This window comes from Ostrinia furnacalis, unplaced genomic scaffold (assembly GCF_004193835.3).
Source record: "Ostrinia furnacalis isolate ACB-3 unplaced genomic scaffold, ASM419383v2 OfSCF2576, whole genome shotgun sequence".
NCBI classification, from domain to species: Eukaryota; Metazoa; Arthropoda; class Insecta; order Lepidoptera; family Crambidae; genus Ostrinia; species Ostrinia furnacalis.
The window spans coordinates 280,577-304,169 of NW_021132815.1; the positions used below are offsets into that span (position 1 = coordinate 280,577).

The 23,593-nt window shown below is 37.4% G+C and overlaps 2 protein-coding genes across 2 annotated transcripts; one reads left to right on the forward strand and one right to left on the reverse strand.

Moving 5' to 3' along the window:
• Nucleotides 1–3,073: 3,073 nt before the first annotated feature.
• On the forward strand, nt 3,074–3,952 carry LOC114355935 (uncharacterized). Its single transcript, XM_028308987.1, has one exon. The coding sequence runs from the start codon at nt 3,074–3,076 to the stop codon at nt 3,950–3,952; it is 879 nt and encodes a 292-aa protein (XP_028164788.1).
• A 16,534-nt stretch (nt 3,953–20,486) lies between these two features.
• Nucleotides 20,487–23,028, reverse strand: LOC114355919 (gastrula zinc finger protein XlCGF26.1-like). Its single transcript, XM_028308967.1, has 2 exons — nt 22,155–23,028; nt 20,487–21,867 (listed from the first exon to the last, which is right to left on the reverse strand). The coding sequence occupies exons 1-2, from the start codon at nt 22,925–22,927 to the stop codon at nt 20,970–20,972; spliced, it is 1,671 nt and encodes a 556-aa protein (XP_028164768.1). The 5' UTR covers nt 22,928–23,028; the 3' UTR covers nt 20,487–20,969.
• Between the last annotated feature and the right edge of the window lie 565 nt (nt 23,029–23,593).

Sequence of the window (23,593 nt, forward strand, 5' to 3'; positions counted from 1 at the left end):
CTTTCCCGCTCCAATCACTAAACCGATTTGATTCGAGTTTGGGACCCAGGAAAAATAAATCTTTTTTTTTCCATGCGCTCGTTGATGTCTTTTTGTGTCAGGCCGAAAATACACGCGGGAATTTATGCAGTTACCTAACACTTTTATAACCTGTTTTGGGTTTTTATCCCAAGCCCCGCCTGTCCGTGGCGTAATTCGTTGCCACAAGCCTTAATACTTTTAACGGAATTTGGTTCGTAAGAGGAAAAATAATAAACTAAGTAGTTTAAACTCCTAGGCAATTAATAGGGAATACCCCTAATTACTTACGTGACATGGCGATAAAGAAGGATGACTATATTGTGGTAACACACCACAAATGCTATGATAAGTAAATAATACGTAACATCGTTAATCGCTTTTTGAGCCGAACGCAAGTTAGGTAATTTGGCGACACATTCCAAAACCGAATAACTACGTTGAACGATCTTGTAACTATAGGGGTATTCCCATCTTCCCCGACATCAGGCTTCCCCGAATACCTACAATAAAGTAACTTGGACTTACTTATAAATTTTCCTACAAAATATTCAAACATAATTTGTTGCGGTTTCTCATATAAAATAAAATAAGCAGCTAATTCGTGCTGCTAGAGTCTTTAACAGAGTTATTTACAACAATGATTATCCTCTATCCAGCACAAGAGGTTGGTTTAGTTATAGCTCTACAGTCTACATCTTTGCAGTGAGTCTAGCAGAGCACCCATACAAAAAACTTAGTTCAAATATTTGCTTTATAATAAGTATGATCTCATAGTCAAATACATATTTTGTTTCGAGTTCTATACCAGTCGGACAACACAGATTTTTTGTGGGGCATCTTCCAGCGTTCCTAATCGTGAGAGAGCTATAAGTTTAGGCAACATTACTTTGAAGTAAAACTATACCAGGAAAAAATGAAATTTTAGGTGTGGCTGGTGTTGGTTGCATGCCACGAAGATTCTTAGTTTACTTCAGAAAAAAGTAATTCTTATAGTAGAAGTAGCGGCCGCCCGCGACTTCGTACGCGTGAATCCCGTAGATCCCTTAGGGGTTGAATTTTGCAAAGTCCCGTCTAAGTGAGCACTTACGTTCTAAGAGGAACCCCCATGGAAAATTTGACTCCTAGCACTTGTAGTTTCTGAGATTTCGTGATGAGTGAGTCAGTCAGTGACCTTTCGCTATTATAGTTAAAGAAGATAGATGTTTTAAACCTGACTGAAGAAAATAGGAAAGAAGATTAAAACATGTTACATTGAAGTTAAAAGAAACTTACGAATGTTGATGTGAGCGAAGTCGCGTCGGCTAGCTATTTATCAGTAAAAACATTATTTTTTGAGACATTGATACGACTTAATTTAATTTTTTGCACATGAAAAACACAATTTTGATTTTGAAAAGTTAAATGTCAGAACCGCCATATTGATTATTAATTAAAAACTTTCAAAAAGGTTTTTACGTTTCTAAGAAAAAAGTTTATAATTAAAACGGTACGTTAATTATTATACTCATAATATAATATACCCGAGCCTTTTATTTAGGTAATAAAGTACTTGTGAATTCTTAATTGTTTTTCAGACAGATGTAGGTACTTTATTATACCCAATTAAATAACTACCTACAGAGATAGTGCCTATCTGAAGACTGATTTGATTGCTTTAAAATAATTCGTGTGTATTTTCAACCGACTTCAAAAAAGGAGGAGGTTCTCAATTCGACCCGTATGTTTTTTTTTTCTATGTTTGTTACGCGATAACTCCGCCAATTATGAACCGATTTGAACAAATCTTTTTTCGGCGTATAGGTAATACCTCAAGGGTGGTCCCATTTAAATTTAATAATTGAAAAAACTACCCCCAAGGGTGGAAAATTGGGGATGAACTTTTTTATACGCAATATCTCCGCCGATTATAAATCAATTTGAACGATTATTTTTTTGTTGAATAGGTATTATCAAAAGGGTGGTTTCATGCGAATTTGAAGAAAATATTTCACCCCCAAGGGTGGAAAATTGGGGATGAACTTTTTTATACGCAATATTTTTAATTTTTNTATACTTTAATTTAGTAGTAGCATTAATTATAATATAGCTTGTCTCGAATCAAATAAAATAAGGAAGAGATGTGGTGTACTACTACACAAATAAAGAGTGTGCGCTATGGCAACACTGACTAGTACGGCGCGGTGGGGGCTCAGTCGTAGTCGGGCCGCCACACGGGACGGACGTCAGTGCTTGCACTAGCTTACACAGTGAACATATATCAGTGAGGAGGGCGCTGCTGCGCGCAAGTAAACAATGATCTGAGTGAAAATATTTTATTTACATAGTTTAAAGTAATTATTAGTGTCAATAGTGATATATCCGGGAACATAGTGCTTCAAATTCATCTCACAAGTGTAGGCACGAAACAATTCATCAAACTTACAGTGAAATTTTGATAAAATAGCGCCGGACATGAACTGTCATTTGTGTTGTTTTTCTCAAACTGAATCGTGAAATAACCGTAACAAATTGAAAAGTGACTTCTAAAAAACTGTTGGGACTATTAATTTGCTATGTGCAAAGATTCTCTTGGAAATGGAAAAATGTATAACCTCATTTGTTTTTCTGCAATGACTTACAATGACTCAGTTGAAGTGGCGCTTCCTACCGGGTGTTTTTTGAACTAAGTACGGGAGCCGAGATCTGCTTAATTAAGCACTGCATAGTCCTTGATAGTTCGTGAGCGTGACGATATTGATTCCACGAAATCTCAACAGAGGGCATCTTGCGCTTCTGCATTTGTTTACTTTTTTGGAGGGACGATTTAGTGTCGAAAATGAGTACGATACCCAATAAATTATGCGCTGGCTGCCAGAAAGTACTGCATAGGAGAGAGTACCTACAATGCATGGCTTGTAAATCCAGTTATGACCTTGAATGCGCCAACGTCACTTATAAATTTTTCAGTATCATGAAAAAAAAAGATAAGTGGACCTGCCCTGAGTGCATAAGCAAAAAACCAAAGACAGGTAATTTAAATACTCCAGCTCGATCTACTGCCACTTCAGACGACATGAATGAACTCGTCCTGTCACCCACCGACGAAGACAATGTCACCCTTCGCCACAGGTCTCCGCGATCTGTCAACCTGACCTCACTTTGCGACCTGGGTACATCGAGTCCAGAAACACAGACTCATCACGTTAACACTCTTCAAAATGATACAGTGGCCGATCTGAAAGAGTACTTCAGCAAACTTATACATAGCCAGACAGAAAGTCTGCGCTCGACAATATCTGAGCTTACTGACACAATCAAAAAGCAGAATAACCGGATAGAACAACTTGAGAGTAGAGTACACGAGCTAGAAAGCGGAAGGAACGATATCTCAGCAATTACATCCCTAGAAAAAAGGATTGAGGATCTTCAAACGGAAATTGGTGACCGGGACCAGGCGCTTCTATCAAACGACGTGGAAATTTCTGGCTGTCCCGAACAAGCTGGCGAGAACAGTACTCACATCGTCATCGCCCTCGCAAGGAAAATTGGAGTGGAGCTCGACGAGAAAGATCTAGTCGCAGTGGAGAGGGCGGGGCCCCCGCGGCTCGCGCCGCGAGACGGCGCGCCCGCCCGCCCACGGCCTCTGGCGGTGCGACTCACTCGCCGTGCTACGCGGGACGCCTTACTCCGGGCGGCGCGCGTGCGTCGCGCTGTCACCACCGAGGGCCTGTCGCTGGCGGGCCCGCCGCGCCCCTTCTATATCAACGAGAGGCTCACCAAACACCACCGCCAACTGTTTCAAAAGGCGCGCGAACTTGCGCGCAATCACAACTTTAAATACGTCTGGACCCGGGAGGGAAGCATTTTCACTCGCCAAGCGGAGGGTAAACCGCGCCATAGACTTCGATCTGATGCTGACCTGAGTAGGGTTTTTGGTTTATCGGAAGTTTGATCTATTGCTAAAAATGTGTTTAATCGCTGATATCTTTGATCTCATGTATTGTTTATTTTGTGTACGTTGTCCACTGTTATAATATGTTTCCTTCTTTTTTCTATTCTACGCCAATACACACCTTTTCGAATGTTGCTCAACACATTATTACTATAACCACGCACTTTTGCAGACACAATTCTTGCCACGTTCTCTTACACACACTTTTACAATCACTCAACACACAACACTACTAATACGGAATTGTTTTTATTGTGACTATTAACAATTTTTCTTTTCTCGATGGATAACCATTATTAGGGAAAACGTTTGAGACTGGGGCTGTTGAATGTAAGGTCCTTGAATACAGGACAAGATGAACTCATCGCCACTATAATAAGATACAGTATAGNCATGGAGTATTTTTGCCGGTCAACATTGTTTTTATTAAATCCAATTAAATCTCAAACAGTCATGTTACCCGTGATCACACGATACGTCGTACTCGTAACTACATACTCGTATGTCAAATGCTTCCTTTCAGTGGTTCTTGAAATTTAACTTGAATTACATTAAAGTTTAAAATCCTAATCCACCATTCATAGCTGAAGCAGGCCTGTTCATCTCCGCGAGTTTACATCGAAACACGCACGATGGCCCACCTACAGGATACTATTCGACAAGGCCTCACATACGAGCGAACATTGACTCACGCACGCGTATTCTTGTGTATGATGGAAGAAAATAAAGAAAATGGTTTACTAAATACTGTGCAGTAATTAACTGCCTAAATAATAATAAAACACACACAAACAGTTTGACACCTCACGTCACATCATTTTACCGAAGTCAGCCCTATAGCTTCGGCGCAGTGCCGATCACTGACGTTTGTCAACAAAATGGTGCTTGACTCTTGAGACAGGCTAAATTACACCATATTGTTAATGACATTGAGCATACATTTTTTTAAATACCTTCGCGAAGTAAAACTTCTGTACGTGGTACTTATTATTATTCTGTGGCTGAAGTGGGTAAAAAGACATCAACGCGTTAGAACTTTATTTTCATTGACCGTCTTAGAACTTTTCGTTGACGAATTCTAAGAATTTTGTTTTTAATCCAATTTTTTTATTATAATTAATTTAAAATAAATAGTCAATATCGTGATTTTAACATTTCAATAAAAATTAAAGCCTTTTCGATCTGCTCAGCACCTTTCATAAGCAGTGGCTTTTCTACGACAGAAAAAAATATTCACACACATCGTATTAGCACGTAGTCCCATTTTGACATTTGACCCGTTCTGATTTCCCATAATACCGATGCTTAGGGCACGTAAGCGACCCCATAAAAGGTTCGGCTATTGTCTTGTCTTAGCCTACTAGTATTTTGTGCTACTAGTCGCATTAATTTTTGCCCACTAACCCATATACGAGGCAAATGCAAAACACGTAAGTCAGGAGTGCGAGAAATTTGTGACAGAGTAAATACAAATGAGTAGGTCATCTTCATAGGAACGCACGGGCGCGGTTTGTATGTGAGCGCGCCAATACGTATGCGGCGCGCACGCAAACACTGGCAAAATTTAGTCGTGGCACAGAATAAGTAATAGTACAGGTACAGAAGGATTACTCCGCAAGACGATTTAAATAATGCGAGTCTTGCTACGACGCGATACAGTGGAATTCAGCTCGCACAGCACTACGTACCCACAATTTTATTAACCTACAAGTTTTGTCTCTTTCTATCGCGTGCCTCTGAACTCTTCTTACGCTGTTAGGGTTGCTGTCTAGTAGTGTCTAGTAAAAAAATAATTAATCTACTTATTTGTAATGAGGTACGTATGTAGGTAAGTACGCATTTATTATGGAAAACCTTGGGAGAGGCCTTTGTCCAGCAGTGGACGTCATTTTTGGCTGAAACGAACGAACGCATTCTGAGCAGTAGTCATGGTAGGTTAGGTTCCTATAATATCCTCAGAATTATTGATTACCTACATGGCCAACATACCTTTAAGCATCTTTGGGAAGCGAAAAAAAAAGATAAATCCGGTAGATTACTTTTCAAATTTAAACACCCGAACGCCGCACAATATTTCTTTCTCTTTATGTCCATTTTTAAATAATACTTTGATCATAGAATTATAATCATACTACAACGCACGCCAGCGTCCTGACGAGCGCGCGGTGACACTCGACTGATATAATACCCGCCGGCGGGGCGCTTCGCTGTAGGTAATTATCGGATGTACCGCGTGGAGTGAGCCAGGCCTGGTCGTGGTTGCGCCGAATTTTGTCAGTGTGTGCGTGCGCGCCGCATACGTATATTGGCGCGCTCACATACAAACCGCGCTCGGTGCGTTTCTATGAAGATGACCTACTAATTTGTATTTACTCTGTTTGTGATTCGGTCGCGGTGCGGGGACGATGCGCCAGCGCACCTGTCACCGCCAGTCGCCCGCCGACCGCCGCGAGACACGCACGCGCCATGCCGCACAGTGTAACTGCTTCGCGAGTGTCGTAAACGTTTTGTGAACTTTACAATGGATGTGCTATATTTTTGTGCTTTCTTCCTCCTTTTCCAAGGTACGAGTAAGTCTTTTTATTGTAATTTTTTTCGTTTTTATTTACAATTTTTAGCAATTGTTTTCGTTTATTTTAACGGCTTTTTGGTTGCTCGTATGTTGTAACAAAAATCGAGAGAAGAAAGTGTTCGTGAAATAAGATGATAACAAATGCGAAAGTCAAACAATTTCTTACACACATTGCTTTTCCCAGTGAGTCTATATCTAGGTCAACGAAGACGGGGCTTCTTTTTGTTTAAGCCGCTACAACAATCGACTGGCGACCCATTTTCATAGATTTCTTCTTTTTTACGCTGTTATTTGCTGAATGACGAGCAAATAATGGGCAATAACTTGTTTCATTAGTCAAGTGAGATTCTTATTTTGAAGTAATGGTTAGAAAAAGTTAAACATCATGATTAGGTCATCCGTTAGTTTTTGTGAAACTGTCAATATTTCAAAATGTTTAGCGCTCTAATGATATTTATTACACATAAAACTAAAATTTTACGTTTAAAATTATATCGTAAAACCAGTTGACAAAACAAAAACCGTAAATGTATGAAAGTGGCATTATAGAGGCCCGCGTTGGAATTGAACTGGAAGCTATGTCATAAATTTCTCTAAAACTTTCTCGGCGTTATCAACTCGTACGCAGCCTCGGAAGTGACGACTGTTCTCAGAAACCGCAATATTGATTGTGGAATAATGTTTTGATGGCATTTCGAATATTGTAGGCATTATATATCTATATAAATAAAAATGAATTGCTGTTCGTTAGTCTGATTAAAACTCGAGAACGGCTGGGCCGATTGAGCTGATTTTGGTTTTAAAATGTTTGTTGTAGTCCAGGGTAGGTCTAAACGGTCAAAACTTGCTTATTTATTGCCTTAAAGGCAGAACAGAGTTCGCGGGGTCAGCTAGTTAGGTATAAAAAATTAATAAAACATCATTTTCACTTCCTTTTAAATCTGTACTAATATTGGTGTTAGTATTGATGGAATTTAATATAAATATTAATCCAAGAGAATAAGAAAATCAAAGTAGATCTTAGTATTTCAATAGAGATATGAAAACAAGTAAAAATATTGTATCTTACATGTCTTTTCTTTCATCGCTCTCTTTCTAATAATGCGTCTAAACAAAACTCACATTAGATCATCTTATTTCTTTATAGTTGTTTCTTATAGCAGTGAATAAATCTAATTTATCATAATTAGAATCTAATATTGTTTGTTTAATGTTAAACTGCTTATTTTATATATGAAAGATTTTCACACGATGTTCTTTCTCTGCATCTTTTCAATTGAAAAATAATATCGATTTAAAAAATGTAAGATGCAATCTTAATAAATTGTAAGGCTGAGTTGCACCACCTAACTTTGATCGTAACTTTAACGATAACCGGTGTTTTTTGTACGGAGTTTGACAGATTTTTGACGTTTGTCATAGTTAAAGTAAGATGGTGCAACCCAGCCTAAGTAAATTGTCAGATTCTTTTATTATATTTCATCACTAACTCGCGATTCTAAGACATAAATTATGTTTCATTCATGTAGTCTAAATTATCGTTTAAGACAGTAAAATACCTGAAACCGCCTGAAAAGTATAATTCAGAAATAAACGTTTCTAAACTCCTAAAATTACTAGTGTTTATAGTTATGAAGATATTGAAAACTAAGATGATTTCTGACTCTCCCTTCAAAAGTAAATTTTAAAACCTAGGAGTTAAAGTCTCAGAAATGTTACAACTCACAAACACTAAAATAAAGTTACTCGTATATCCGGCACTAGCCCGATTCTGATCTGAAATAAATGTGCGAGTGGACGGTAGTCACACAATAAATGATGCGTTATGAATTATTATGTGTTTCTTTTTATCATAATGAGATAATTGTTAAATGAAGCGTGGTGGCGAATGTTTGCACAGTCACGCGATTCAGAATAATCATTACGAAAATTGAACAATGGTTTCATTATTATTTTCTTTCCAAGACACCTTGGGATATGTGAGAAGACAATTAAATTATTCACTCCAGTATCTTTGGAAAGATAGGCACTTACTTGCACAAATACTTTTTTGTTGGTAACTATCATTCTTACTTGGAACACTTTCGCATACTTAATTCACCATCAAATTTTCGCTCAATTCAAGTTATTTTATAAGATCTTAAGGCTATTGGGTCCAAAATTTCCGCTCTTTTTTTTTCAATAATTAAATTTTGTGACCCTACAAGTGTTCGTACTGCAAAAAAAATGTAACATTAATTTACATTAATACTATTCTCCAAAAATAAAATATTAGATTTTTTAACATATTAATTTCTGTAATTTGTTGTTTTTAGTGTGCCAAATAAATGTATTTTCTTTCTTTCTTTCTATATGACAATTTCATGATTTAGTATAACGTAAAGAATAGCTTCATTTTTCAGACGCACGTAACATACCAAACTCATATGATAAGTCATTTTTATGTATCCAATAAGCAACGTAAGTATCCATTAATGAACCGGCAAAAACAAAAAGTATTACCTTTCATAACGTATTGCATAAGGTTCATTCATCGAATAGGAAGTCATCCGAGGCTTCCTTCCTGCTCGTCGCAGGACTTGTTGCTTGTTTTTACAATGGATAGTCGCTGTCTGGCGTTGGTGACTCATTAGGTGTGATACTTTAATATTAACAGGTGGGATTACATAAATATATTCGTTCAGGAAGGTTATTTCTAGCCTCATCATCATCAACCTTTCATCAGTTCACCACATCATAAGGCCACAGGCTTTACATATTATTCCATCATGCCTTTCCTCATTATCATCATGCTTTGGCATTTGTAACCCTATAAAAACTTACTTTTTAAATAAAATAATCTGTCTTCCATTGGTCAGACTGTAAAATCGCTACATAAGTGACATACCATACATTATGAAGCGCTAAAAGTGTACTAAACACAAAAATTCCTCTGACCACGCATCCTATGGTAGGTTTCTCCATAGATAAAAAAAACTACACAAAAAAGGCACCCTCGGCTGCCATAGCGACGATTATCACCGTCCGTTGCTTACCCATGGAATGCGTTTTAGAGATCCGTTAGAGGAAGATACAATGTAAAAACCTAAAAATCAGGGAAGTAATGTTGATTTGACAGAAAGAAATGAAGTGTATTGTAAATACATTGTTATTGCACGAGAGGAAGATAAAATGAAGTCCCTGTGATATTGACAGGGGGGTGCTACTGTCAACGCTGGATTGTTGGTTCCGATTTTTGCCACGTTAGACTGAAATGTCATTTTCAGGAGGGCGCTGCTATCGATGCTGGGTTACTATTTCCGATTTTTGCTATTTGACGTTTCAAAATCTTTCAACGATATAGATGACCCACGCTGAAGTGTCCCACCAAACTCAATGACAGGGGGGCGCTACCATCGTTCAACTATATGGTTTTCAACATGGCAAAAATCAGAACCAGCGTTCCGGTATTGACGGTGGCGCCCCACTGTCAATGTCATGCATAATAGGACAGTTCAGTATTTTAGAACTATACCAGTGGGTCTAGACAAAGTGCAAATTATATTTGTCTAGGGGGGTCAGCCCCCCTTGACAAAACGCACTTTTTGATCGAATCGAAAATCGAATCCGTCAAAACTCCATACAAAAAAGGGGCTTTTCGACTGGTTTTCGATTATAATTTGCACTTTGTCTAGACCCACAGGTATTTTGATCCATAAAGTCTAATCAATTCGAAATAGTTTCTATGCATCCTCAATCACGCGCGTATTCAGGCATCATGTGTTGTGAAAAACATATTATTTCCGGATGCGTCATTGCATATTCTGGTTTCCATTTACTTTTGTCCGCATTTCTCGTTATCACAACATTTCCACGAGTCACCTGTCATTAGACTCCTATAAACCATAATTTTAACGGGAAAAATATCTCCAGTGCGTTCTCCATTCAAAATGACAGCGTATGTACCGTCGTAACAGTGATACCTACTTTTCAACCGACTTCAAAAAAGGAGGAGGTTCTCAATTCGACCCGTATGTTTTTTTTTTCTATGTTTGTTACGCGATAACTCCGCCAATTATGAACCGATTTTAACAAATCTTTTTTCTGCGTATAGGTAATACCTCAAGGGTGGTCCCATTTAAATTTAATAATAGAAAAACCAACCCCCAAGGGTGGAAAATTGGGAATGAACTTTTTATACGCAATATCTCCGCCGATTATAAATCAATTTGAACGATTATTTTTTTGTTGAATAGGCATTATCAAAAGGGTGGTTTCATGCGAATTTGAAGAAAATATTTCACCCCCAAGGGTGGAAAATTGGGGATGAACTTTTTATGCCCAATATTTTCAATTTTTAGTTTTTTTTTTGTGTTCACGCATTTGAAGTCGGTTTTATTTTTTTAAAAAGTTATAAATAACGTGATATCTCCACTGACACTGACTACAGATGACTCATCCGTGCACTTATCTAACACTCGAAAGCTACGGGACCCGCATTCCACGTGCACACTCGTCCGTTTTTTGTCGGGGTTCACGGATACACCGGTCAACAAAGTTGCCGAGAAATGCCGAAGATACCCGAAGACATCCGATGCGGTGGATCAAAGAAGAATGTGGATGGGTAGATCACCGTGACGTATAGAAGAATTGTGTCGCCATGTTCCGCATTGAAAGAAGTATCCTTTGGGGATCTACTTTAATAACAAAGACAATCGTAATGTTTGCTGCGTTACAAATAAACTAATACACATCGCAGAGGAACGGAGAGTACTCATAATAATATATAATACGAGTAGGTATATCAAAGTTATCTTCTACAAACATTATCAAACAACATTTTTGTTATTTTATTCGATCAATACACACAATAATTAAATTGTGACAACAAAAACAATTAAGTAGAACAACGTAAATATGAATGGTCCAATAAATTCAATTATGATAATGTTAATATTAATAGTCCAATAAATTTAATTAATATAATGTCAACAAATACTAAATAAAATGATGCAATTAATTTTGAAAATGAAATCATTTGAAGTTTAGATTCAGACTCACATTCATTGAACCAATAAACTTATAAAATTCTGATTAGCGATATTATGTTTGTTGGTTAAACTAAACAAATTATTCACTGACATGGTGCGGTTGAAGCCAGGTACGAGTAAATGTCGGAAGGGCGATATCATTCCAGACCGCAGTAGGTAAAAAAACGGTCAAGTGCGAGTTAGACTCGCGCACTAAGGGTTCCGTATCATCATTTATCTCCCTACACCTCTTTAGTATCAGTTTTCGTCACCCGCACAGTTTACAAAATCATCATAATCGTCTTGATACTTGTATTTATTTGACAGATTACAGCTTAATTAAAAACAAGATAAAAGGGTCATAAGACAGGGAAAAATTAACATGAGACTTAATTTTTATAAAATTGCGAGTCGATATTTTATTCATCGTCATTTATTTTTCATCCTGATTCTGAAAAGAACCTCAAAACCTGTTTAAACCTAACTAAAAAAGATACCGTAAGTAAATGTGATGTATGAATAAAAATCATACAAAAGTTTACATGTGTTAAGTGATATGTACATTGTACACTGTTATTAATACAATGTCGTTGACCCCGGTCTTCGCTAAGTTTGAGTTAGGTTGAGCACACACATACGTTGTTTCCATTCCACTGATTTGACGAGCAATTTGAATCCGTGAGTCATCTTTATTCTAAAGGCAAAACATTTCAGCCGAAACCAAAAACGAAAAGAATATAAATAATAGATGCTGAAATGTTCACATAACGTAATCAAGGATGAATAATGTAATAAACATACTTTCTAAACAAATATGTACACAGATACAAGCAAAGGGGTTTTTCCATACATTTGTTTTAGGAAGGTTTCGAAAATCTTTGAATGCAATTCTCTTGTAAAATTTTCTATCTACAGTATTAAGAGTATTTTCCCTCCAGGTGGCATTACAAAATTTCACCCTGTATACTTACTTCCAGTGGGAAATAAGCTTTCACGGGACTCGAACAATACATTTCTCCATATAATTATTATAAATTTCATAGAATCAGTCCATAGCCCACTAAAACATTGTCTTATTACTACTGTGCAGCAACTACGATCCTCTCGGTGGTCTTATGAAAGGCTTTCATGCAGAAATATGGATACAACTCGAAGACGCCTTCGAGGATATTACCGCATACTGTGTCAAAATGCATTCGTACTTGGCAGTCTTATGTTTGCTGCAATACGGGACTATTCCCACCTCTCGTTCCCACCACTGCAACTCCTGTGTAACCAGGATCTACAGCTTGACCGCCATAAAAACCCAACCAATGAAGTTCAAGTTTGTACCGGGAGAAAGGTAAACTGAACATAGGAGTAGTTCGAAATTAAGGTTCGACTTCTCTCCATTACATATTTGCTGCAATAGTGCACTACTCGATTTAGCCAAAGAGAACTTGTAGAAATAAAATTGCTGGATCGTTATTGTGACAAAATAAATGATGATATCAATATCATCCAAAGGTCTTTTCTGTCGGTCTGTATCGCTTTCACGCCCTAACCACTTAACCGATTTTGATTAAATTTGGAATAGAGATAGTGTGAGTCCCGGGAAAGGACATAGGATTAGAGTTTTTATCCCGGTTTGGAAACAGGGGCGCGCGCAATAAAATTTTCTGTCACTGTCTGTGACAGACAAAATTCCACGCTGGCGAAGCCGCGGTTTTAAATCCAGTAAGAAAAAAAGTACAATCTTCTCTGTAAAATAACTAATCGCATCGCTAAAAAACCCTTTGGTACAAACTCTATAGCGAAAGAGGAAAATGATAATTTTTACGTCGACGGCCGAGAAGTAAAAGTAAAACGTAGCTCGTGGGTGAAAGTGGCACATAATTCGCACTAAAACTAATTAACTGTTATTTGTAATTTTGTAATACGTTTATGTGAAATTCCGAGCCATCGGGGCACGTTACATCTAATTGTTCAATCTTATAATGAATCCTAAACAACAAACATTTTTCTCTGTTATTTATTTAAATATTTGACGTTTATAGCTGTAACATCGCGTTAAGGCTAATTTACACGTATTTTAAGTAGGTAGGTAACTAAATTTTAACTTTATATTTCTGTCAAGTTGATGGGCGGGGCAACACTTGACACGTTTGGCCAACAGTAGTAAATAAGAGCTTGTCGTTTGGAATTAAGTTAAAATTTACATAATAGGTACTTAACACGTGTAAATCAGCCTTTAGGGCAAATCCAGTTTTAAGAGCTCCAGCAAAACTGGATCGTCATGCGAATACTGTAAACTGGATGTTTGTGTGAACATAAAATATACTGAAACACGTGTATTCTGTTAAAGTGGAATACTTCCTCAATCTTTCTGCAAAAATCGGGGCGTCGCCGTGGAAACAAGCCCTCGTGCGTGCGTAAATCGTTGTGGTAAGGAGTAGGTATATTTCTAATTCACTCACACTTTTGGATACAATGTATAAGTATTATAAACATACATCGTGACAGGAAACTCGACCAATTCCTTGAAAGGGATGAAATCGAATAACTTCACCCACCCATCTACCCACAAGGTGGACCAACGACCTGATTTAAAGGTAGCAGGAAGGCGCTGGATATAGGCCGCTACCAACCGTGCGATGTGGAAGTCATTGGGGGAGGCCTATGTTCAGCAGTGGACGTCCTGTGGCTGAAATGATGATGATGATGATAAGCCTTTTCAAAAAATAGGTCGAGTTTCTCTTTCACTCATGAGAAAAAATTGTGTTTACTGAAATTAAGGTTTACAGAATACCTGAAAGGTATTTAGTGCTGTAGTTGCGTTAGTAATCAAACACTTTATCGATTTTCACGCGTCGCCACCAGCTAGGGCTGTCACGCATTCATACACCTGGCCTTAACTGCATCACCTTAACTTTAACCGTAACTATAACCAGAACCGGTGTTTTTTGTATGGAATTTGACATATTTTTGACGTTTGTTAAATTAAAGCAAGATGGTGCAACTCAGCCTTAGTTTGCAGCACCTTAACTTGAAACTTTAGCCGGCATTTTTGTATGGAGTTTGACTTTTATTTATTTATTTATTTAAAATCTTTATTGCACACAAAAAATAGTGGTACAACAGGCGAGCTTAATGCCATTAACAACTTTTGACGTTTGTTTATAGTTAAATATGATAGTGCAAGTCCAGGACAAAAGTCACGCTGTAAAAGTATGTTTGTGGCAGTCTAGAAGACAATAAGCAACACTATATAAAGATAAAATATTATTATCTCCATTTAAACTTAATTTCTCCAGTTTTCAAAGATTTTCTATGACTACGAGTATATGCCTATCAAAATACATCATCATGAAAACTAACCAGCAGCATGCTAACCAATGGAAAAGTTACTGAAAACGTAGGTAGGTATATCTTTTTTTGAGACAATGAATTTCTTTTTGGATTAGGTACGTTTTTGATTTATAACCATTTTGAAAATATCTTTATTAACAACAAAATAAGTTACATCCTATATTACACACAATCGCCAACCCTTCAACCTAAATACATGCTTTGGCAACGTCCCTTAGAAAACACGGCTGTGAAGAAACCGATCGCGTAGATAATTCTAATTGCCCGCGCCTGCGCCGGCCAAGGACTCAGGATGTACCGCGGACAAGGCTTACCGACCAATGTAGACTAGTTTAAGGCAGTTCACAAACATTACTATGAGGTCTCACAGTGCGCGTGGACGCACAGGGTCACACACGAACCAATCACAGAGCTCTATTCAAAGCTGTGAATTCGTTTTGCTGCTTCACTTAAGCAAGCATCGTTTGTGAATACGGGTGTACTTAAGAATTCACGATGGTCTACAAAATAGGAGGGCCTTATTTGGAAACCTCCGTGAAATGGCCGGTTATTATTGTGGTGTCGTATAGGAATAAATTGTGAATAGGATATTAGAAAGATAAGCTTTCGTTTTTATTGTGTAATAAGTAAAAATGAATGAACAAACATGTGATTGGTTCGTGTGTGACCCTGTGCGTCCACGCGCACTGTGAGACCTCACAGTCATGTTTGTGAACATGGTCGTTAGTATACGAAAAAGGTGGTGCGTTGCGAACGCGCAAACCCAGCACGAAATTCGCAGTGAAAGTAATAAGGTCACGGGCCTGGGGTCAGCGTATGGGCTGAGAAAGTCTCGCCACTTTGTGTTCAAACTTACAAATAGCACACCCATAGTGAGATTCCCTGGATGTTTTATATCTAAAAGAGTAGCTACAAGCCAATGCAATTTATAGAAACCAGAAACTCATAAGATAATTATTTTAACAGCCTAACTTTTGGAAAATATCAAACATCGTTTTCAGGGATCCGACCGTTAGACAACTGAAATTTTAAAAGATGATGACATTGTATTTCTATTGCCGCTACAACAACAAATACTAAAAATGGGATGTTTTTGCCTTTTTTTGCTCGATATTGATAACGGTTATTAAAATGAAATAATTTAATTAAAATTAATTGAATAACAAAGGGATGTTATACATAGATAAAAAAAAATTACGTACGGAACATTATTACGTATTTATCCAACCAAATTGTTTCAAAAGGCTTTTATTTCTCGCTCACAAATCATTAAAAAAAATAGTGGAACTGTTCCTGATAATCAGGGTCTATTTCATTATTTTTTACCAATATTTACCATATTATGGTAAATATTTTAAGAAGAATAAGAATGCATGTTATTTGTAGACAATATTAGTAGCAAACTAAGTTAGGTAGATAACCCTTTCTGTAATCGGATCCGAAAAACAAGTCCATTATTTACCGAGGGCCTGCAATATTGTTTACAAGTCAAGGGCTCATTACGCACCCCTTATCTATTGACGAGGGATAAACAAACATTCTTTCAGATTATCGCTAAAAGCTTTAAAAGCTTACCTATCTTCCTAAAGATAAAAACTGATGGACGGAGTTAGAATGCGTTTGTTGTTTAGGTGCTACTAGGGTTGACATTGTTTCAGTTAGACCCAGAACAGACGGTGAAACGCAACTGCAACTTTCTGATGATTCTGATGAATGAAACTGAAACTGAAAGTTTCAAACTGGTCGCGTCATGTGTGGTCTCTCAACGGACGCTATGGCAGAAACTTAGATGTAACTCAAAAGTAACTAGCAGTTGCAGTTTCGTTGCAGTTGCGTTTCACCGTCTGTTCTGGGCCTTATTTACTAAATTATACTTAGGCTGGGTTGCACCATCGTACTTTAACTTTGACAATCGTCAAAAAGCTGTCAAAATCCATACAAAAAGCACCGATTATCGTCAAGCTACGGTCAACCCAGCCTTATTAGTTTCTTCTTTGCTAAACTATCGCACAACTTTGATGGTGAAGCATAATCTCAGTAGATTACATCAGTATGAATAGTAATATTAATGTTAAATCGGTATAAATAAGTAATGTAGCGGGTAATGTTGTAATAATAAGTACTATTAGTAGTATGCGATTACTAGTTCTCAAAGGGGTCGATTCGCACCCGTTTTTATTACTTTTGATACATCCGGGCGAAACGCCTACGAAAAAAAAATTATTGAAAGGGGACGTTTCGCACATTCGTGCGAAGGAAAATCGTGTGAAACTACTACTAACCCTTCAAAAAGATATTAAAGTTCTACATCCTGAAAATTTCGCATGTCTGATGGCAAGTGATCGCCTTCTACACTTGAGTCAAAAAGTGATACATGGATAAACCTTCCATGAAAGTTGTTACAATTAGTTGCCGATAGATGTCACTGCACTTTGAGATGCGAAAAACTGTACCGCGGTGGCCAGATTTTTACCCTAAAATGCATTAAATTGTCACCTACATATTGACGTCTTATTTATAGCTAGATAAGAGTCCCTTAAGTGCGCCGAGAGTATCCGTGGTTTATTCAATACATATAACAATAACAAGGATAATATGTCTTGTTTTTCCACGTGTACAGACGAGTGTTTTGTTTTTAGTGAACAATTTGATAAGTACGCCCTTGGCTTGAGATCTACCTACGTTTATTTTATAAGTGAAATACCTTGTTTCTCATTTTATTTATTTATGTGGAAACTCAACAGGTTTGTCGAAAATACATATTACAGAGTAGTACATTATAAAACTCTAGCTAATTACAGAGTCTCAAAGCTAATTTAAGTGTGTAGGAACAACAGTTAATAAATGTAGTAGTTTGTTATTTTAAGTTTCAAAAATAAACAATAATCCAAATAATCCGTGAGCACGTAGAATTTTGGCCAATGACCTCAAGCTACCCATCCTTATCGCTCGCGCGTAATTATGTTGCTGTCGCGCTCGCACACTCACTGCGGGCGCCCGTCGCACAGTCGCGACAGCAATATAATTACGCGCGAGCGATAAGGATGGGTAGCTTGGAGTCATTGGACAAAATTCTACGTGCTCACGGACCAGGCTTTAGCTGGCGCTTGGCTTAGATAGCTTCTAGATAACGGGGAATAATTTATACGATAACGACGAAGGTGTGATGTTTGGATTTCAGAATAAAAAAAAATATCTGTTCAATAGTGTCATAATAAGTCATATCCAACTCATACAATGGTAATGATTAGGCTTCATCCAAATGCATATTATTATATCTGAACTATTTGTTGTTTTAATGAGCGCTTTGAGAGATTAAATAAATCTATTTCACCATGATTATGGTGGTTAAGTGAAATGTTCAATTTCTTTTGAGAAACATATTCTTAAATTAGATGTATCTGATTCTGGTATCATAGTTGCATTCGCCACAGCCATGAATAGGTACGAGTAAAATTCCAGTGTTAATGACAATCATGAAAGTTTATAAATTCTGCTTATTGCGTATTTATATGCTAGGAAGTCTAAGCCAATTGTAAATTTCCTCGACAACCCAAAGATTTGAGGGCAGCGGATTAGCAGTAACCCGCACACGGTTTGCCTCATAAATATGCTGGCAACTAGCGGGCTACATTCCTTCACCGTTACGCATGCATTGCGGCGCAACCTGCCCCCCAAGCGGGTCACGCCGAACCTGCTCCTCGATGGATGTGGGTCACGCGATGCATCCGCATGGTGATCTCGGTTGGAATTTGGCGGCAAACGGAGCGAGACGATCTGATGACTGGCACACCTGGATATGGCTGGCTATTTTGTTGAGAAAAACCTAGGCTAGACTAGTTTGACACGTCATAATAAGATATCAGTGACTTAACCGACTTCAAAGAGGAGGTTATTGTTTGGTTTTGAAGTCTACGAAGTCTTAGGTTGAGTTGCACCACCTTACCTTGACTGTAACACACGGTAAAATTATGTTAACGTTCAAGTTACGGCCAAAGTAGTGCAATGCAACTCAGCTTTAAAAGATGGATGACCCATTTCATTGGTCGTTGTATAAATTGTTTTTACTTGTAAATTTAAAGTAAATTACTTTAAACATAAAGTAATTCCATTCCTTTTATATTGAAATAGCTTCTGCCCGCGTTTCACCCGCGTAAAAGATCGTCATAAATTATAGCCTATATGTTATTCTGGGTTATAAACCATAATACTGTAAAGTTTCATCAAAATCTGTTCAGTAGTTTTTGCGTGAAAGAGTAACAAACATCCAGACATCCAAACTTCCGCATTTATAATGTTAGTAGGATATGATTAGTAGGATTATTAATAAAACCTCAGTAACATTTCTTCAAATTCTAGGGCAGTCCTCTTAACCTTTCGAATGGCATTCATAAACTTAAACATCCTTATGTTTATTTAATTGCAATGATTTAAAATCAGCGATCTCCACCGCTAACAGGTTAAGTAGGTTACTGACCTCCTGAACTTGAACCCGCGGTTGAGGTCAAAGGAAAGAGTAGGATTATATTTCCTGTTTTTTAAGCTTCAGCCAAACCACCGCGTGCAGATCGCGTTGGCGATGGCGATCACTGACAAAATACAATACAAACAAAATATATTTTTTTACAAAACAGTTGCCATTTTAGGGCCAGTGAAGTTTAAAATTATGGAATGTTACAAAAATACAGGGCGATTTTGTTATCAGTATCCAATTTTTTTTAATAAGCTCTATAGAAAAACTTTACAATACAACTCAGCACAACCTGGTGCAGATGGTAAATGAGCCTNTAGTATTGACATTTTAGCTGTTAATGAGACTTGGATCCGAGAAGGCGAGGAAGCGCTGGCTCCATGTATTCCTCAATTTACTTTTATTCATAGAGCTCGCAAGGGTAGGAGAGGTGGAGGGGTAGGTTTTTACGTAAAAAAGGGTATTATTACTAAAACTCTGCGACACCCCCCTTCGTCGCTGGAACAATTATGGCTGGAAGTCCGTATGCCCGGAGGAACCCTGGCGCTTGGCACAGCCTATAGACCTGAAAAAGTTGGTGTCCGAGAAGCTTTGGATTCGCTTAGCGAATCGGTCAATGTTATGTCTCCTTTTGACTATACCTGTGTACTTGGTGATTTTAATATAAACGTCAGTAGAGTTGACTCAACACCGGTTAAGGATCTGTTTGCCTTCTGCTCTCAGCACAACCTGGTGCAGATGGTAAATGAGCCGACTAGAGTAACAGATAATACTGAATCAACTATCGATATTGTTCTCACTGATGACTCATCCCGCTGTAAAAATTTAAAAGTAATTCACAATCCATGTCTGAGCGATCACGCAACCGTAATGATAGACTTTAATCTAAAAAAACAGAAGGCCCCGAAGAGATCGGGAATTTTTCGCGCCTTAAATAATATAGATTCTGATTTTTTTGAAACCCATTTAGATTCTATTCCTTGGCAATCCATTTCAGAGATAGAGAGTGTTGATGAAATGGTTGCCACGTTTAATAAGTATGTCTTAGGACTTTTTGATACACACGCCCCAAAGAAAAAAATTATTCTAAAAGACAAACCTAAANTTGTACTTTTGGGCCAAATGAAAGAGAAATGCTTGTGATAGGTATATTATTTAAAAAAAACGTGCTTAACATAAACAAGTTTATCAATAAACCAATATTGCAATTCATTAATTTCATAAAAATAAATCCTGGCACATATTTTATTTCCTATATTATTTTAAGCGTTATTGCATCGGGAATCACATTTTCTACAAAAAACCTTGAAGTGTATTCAATCATAAAGCTTTGATCATGACATGATCGTCCTGATATGCTGGATTTTCGAAACTAGTAAATAGAAGCTATTTACAAATTAATTTAAGACCAAAGCGAAAATAAAAATAATCTCTAATAACAGTTACAAGTAAATACAATAGTAACATTAAATAAATGTGAGTCACATTTGACCCAGTCACAGGGCAGGGAAGTTGTCCTTCTCTATAAAAATATTCTAGACTTATACCTAAAACTATTTTTGTATTTACAATATAATATGGGTGTGGCTTATAATCTAATATTTTGTAAGGCCTTTCTTAATTAGTGTGACTATCAACTTTAATATTTTTCTTTTTCTTCCCCCTTTTAGCTGGGATCATGATCTTTGACTTCCATTCTTCTGTCCCTATTGGGTCTTGAACTTGCATGATTTGACCTGTCTCCGGATTTATTGGAAATACTCCTTCAGGAGTAATTTTCTTCTTTGACGTATCCATTCCATGTCTTCTTTTCATGTGCTTGTTGTAATTTGACCAGTTCGTAAACTCCATATGGCATTGAGAGCACGAGTAAGGCTTAGCACCAGTATGCAGTCGCTCATGATTCTTTAAAATTTGTTTAAAACGGAATGCTTTATTACAATACGTACATACATGAGGCATGGCGTCGGTATGGATTATTTTGTGAGCATTCAATTGATACTGCAAACGGAAACATCTGCCACACATTTCGCATGGAAATGGTTTCACGCCCGAATGCATTTCAACATGCCTCCGTAACATGTTTGGGAATAGGAAGGATTTGTTGCATATTTTGCAGACATGAGGACGAACTTTATCGTGAGACATGATGTGTGACGTAAGAGTCCCTTTGTTGTAGAACATCTTTCCGCATCGGTCACACGTGTAGTTTCTTTTTCGGTCCACTGTGTGTAATTTCATATGATCTCTTAAGCTATTCGGTGTCTTATATATTTTCTTGCATAAATGGCAGGTGACTTCTTCTAGAGTGATCGGTGTGCCTTTTTTCCTTCTCGGTCTTCTCTTGTGCTTGGTTTGGCTGAATTCCTGACGGTGGAATTTTAGCTCTTCCTCATCTTTTTGAATCTCACCACAACCAGGACATGCCACTTGAGGTTTCACAAAATGTTTTTTCATATGTTTGTTTTTGGTTTCTCCTGGATTAATTATTTCATCACAGTAATGGCAATAGTCTCTGAAAAATGCAGAGGATTTTCATTAGTTTTAATAAGATGGAAACAGCATAATAATTTAAGTATATTTTTTTAATATTCCACCATACTCTTGAAGAATATGGGTGCTGTGAGTTTTGCTTTAATCAAAATATTTTCCAAGTAAACTAGATATAATGTCTATTAACATGTCTTTATAATTAAATTAAGTTTATAGCCTGATTTACATACAAGTGCTTACACAGTTGGCTAAAACATTCACCTTTTCGCTGTTTATCTACTTAATTTAAATAATTAATTGGTAAAATACCTTAGACTCTTTCTGTGTTTCCGTACATGTTTTATGAAGGAGGTGAAGTTATCTTTTTTAACAACCTTGCAGTCCACACACATGAACGCTGAGCATTTGCCATGGACGACCTTGGCGTGGGAACGTAAGGTGTCCATGTCCAGGAACTCAATGTTACAATAGGCACAGAGCCACGGGTAGTCCTTCCATGTTTTGACCACTTTCTTGCTCACCTCCGACACATCTTTCTCATACAAAGTAATATTAGAAGTAGACATCGCAGCGTCAATAATATCCTGCACATTTAGCGAGTCTGTATTAAAGTTTTCTTGGCTAGGACTTCCTGGCTGCTTCATATCCTCACCCATATTACTCTCAGAGAACTCGAAAGGCTCTATTTTAACATTCACACCTCCGCTAATACCGCAACCTATCTTATATTCATGATCGGAGTCGTCGTTGGCCAGGAAATCGTCGAAACCAGTTGCTTTATCGTCGTCCGATGTCCCATATTTAAAGCCTTCATTTCCAGAAAACAGGCTCGATAACACATCTTGAGACCGTCTCACCTTGTCCAGGAACTCGTAAGCCTTGTTCAAAGAGTCGTAACAAACGAAACAAACAGTTTTCGGCAGAATATTGTCACTGTTCACGTTTACATACAACGCATTCAGAAAGGCAAGCTTCAAGTGTATTTCATCACATTTTCTGTCGTCAAGCTGCAAGTTTAACACTTTGTCCGTGCTCTTAAGCTCTGCGCAAAAGCGACAGTACGTATTTTTTACATTTTCCATGTTGAATAAGAAATTAAACCATTTTCATTTTACACAAAATAAATCGACAAGAAACCCAAACATACTCGATGACGGACGGATGAAGACAACAGATTAAAAAATAAAAGCAATAAAAAAAACACAAGCTAGAGATGCACGCACGATCACAAAGTATTCGATTCGATTGTACACTAAAACCGGTTTTTTTCGAGTGTATTGCTCTTCCTTCATGGACACGGTACAACCAAAATAATGTGCGTTATAATTTTTTGGGGGTAGGCATAGAGGAATTAGGAAAGTAATACATTCCATTTTTGGCAATCCATTTCAGAGATAGAGAGTGTTGATGAAATGGTTGCCACGTTTAATAAGTATGTCTTAGGACTATTTGATACACACGCCCCAAAGAAAAAAATTATCCTAAAAGACAAACCTAAACCGTGGATAACGGAAACAATTAAATTTATTATGTCATTAAGAGATAAAGCCTTGGCAAAATCTCTCAAAGTCAAAACAGATTCAGCTAAAAAATATTACCGCTCTCTTAAAAATGTCGTAACAACAGCTATTAAAAACGAGAAAAAGGCTTATTTTAACTTTCATATTAATAGAAATATAAAGAAACCTAAACTTTTGTGGAAAAACTTAAAAAATACCATAATTACTAATAGTACTCAGGCATGTCCT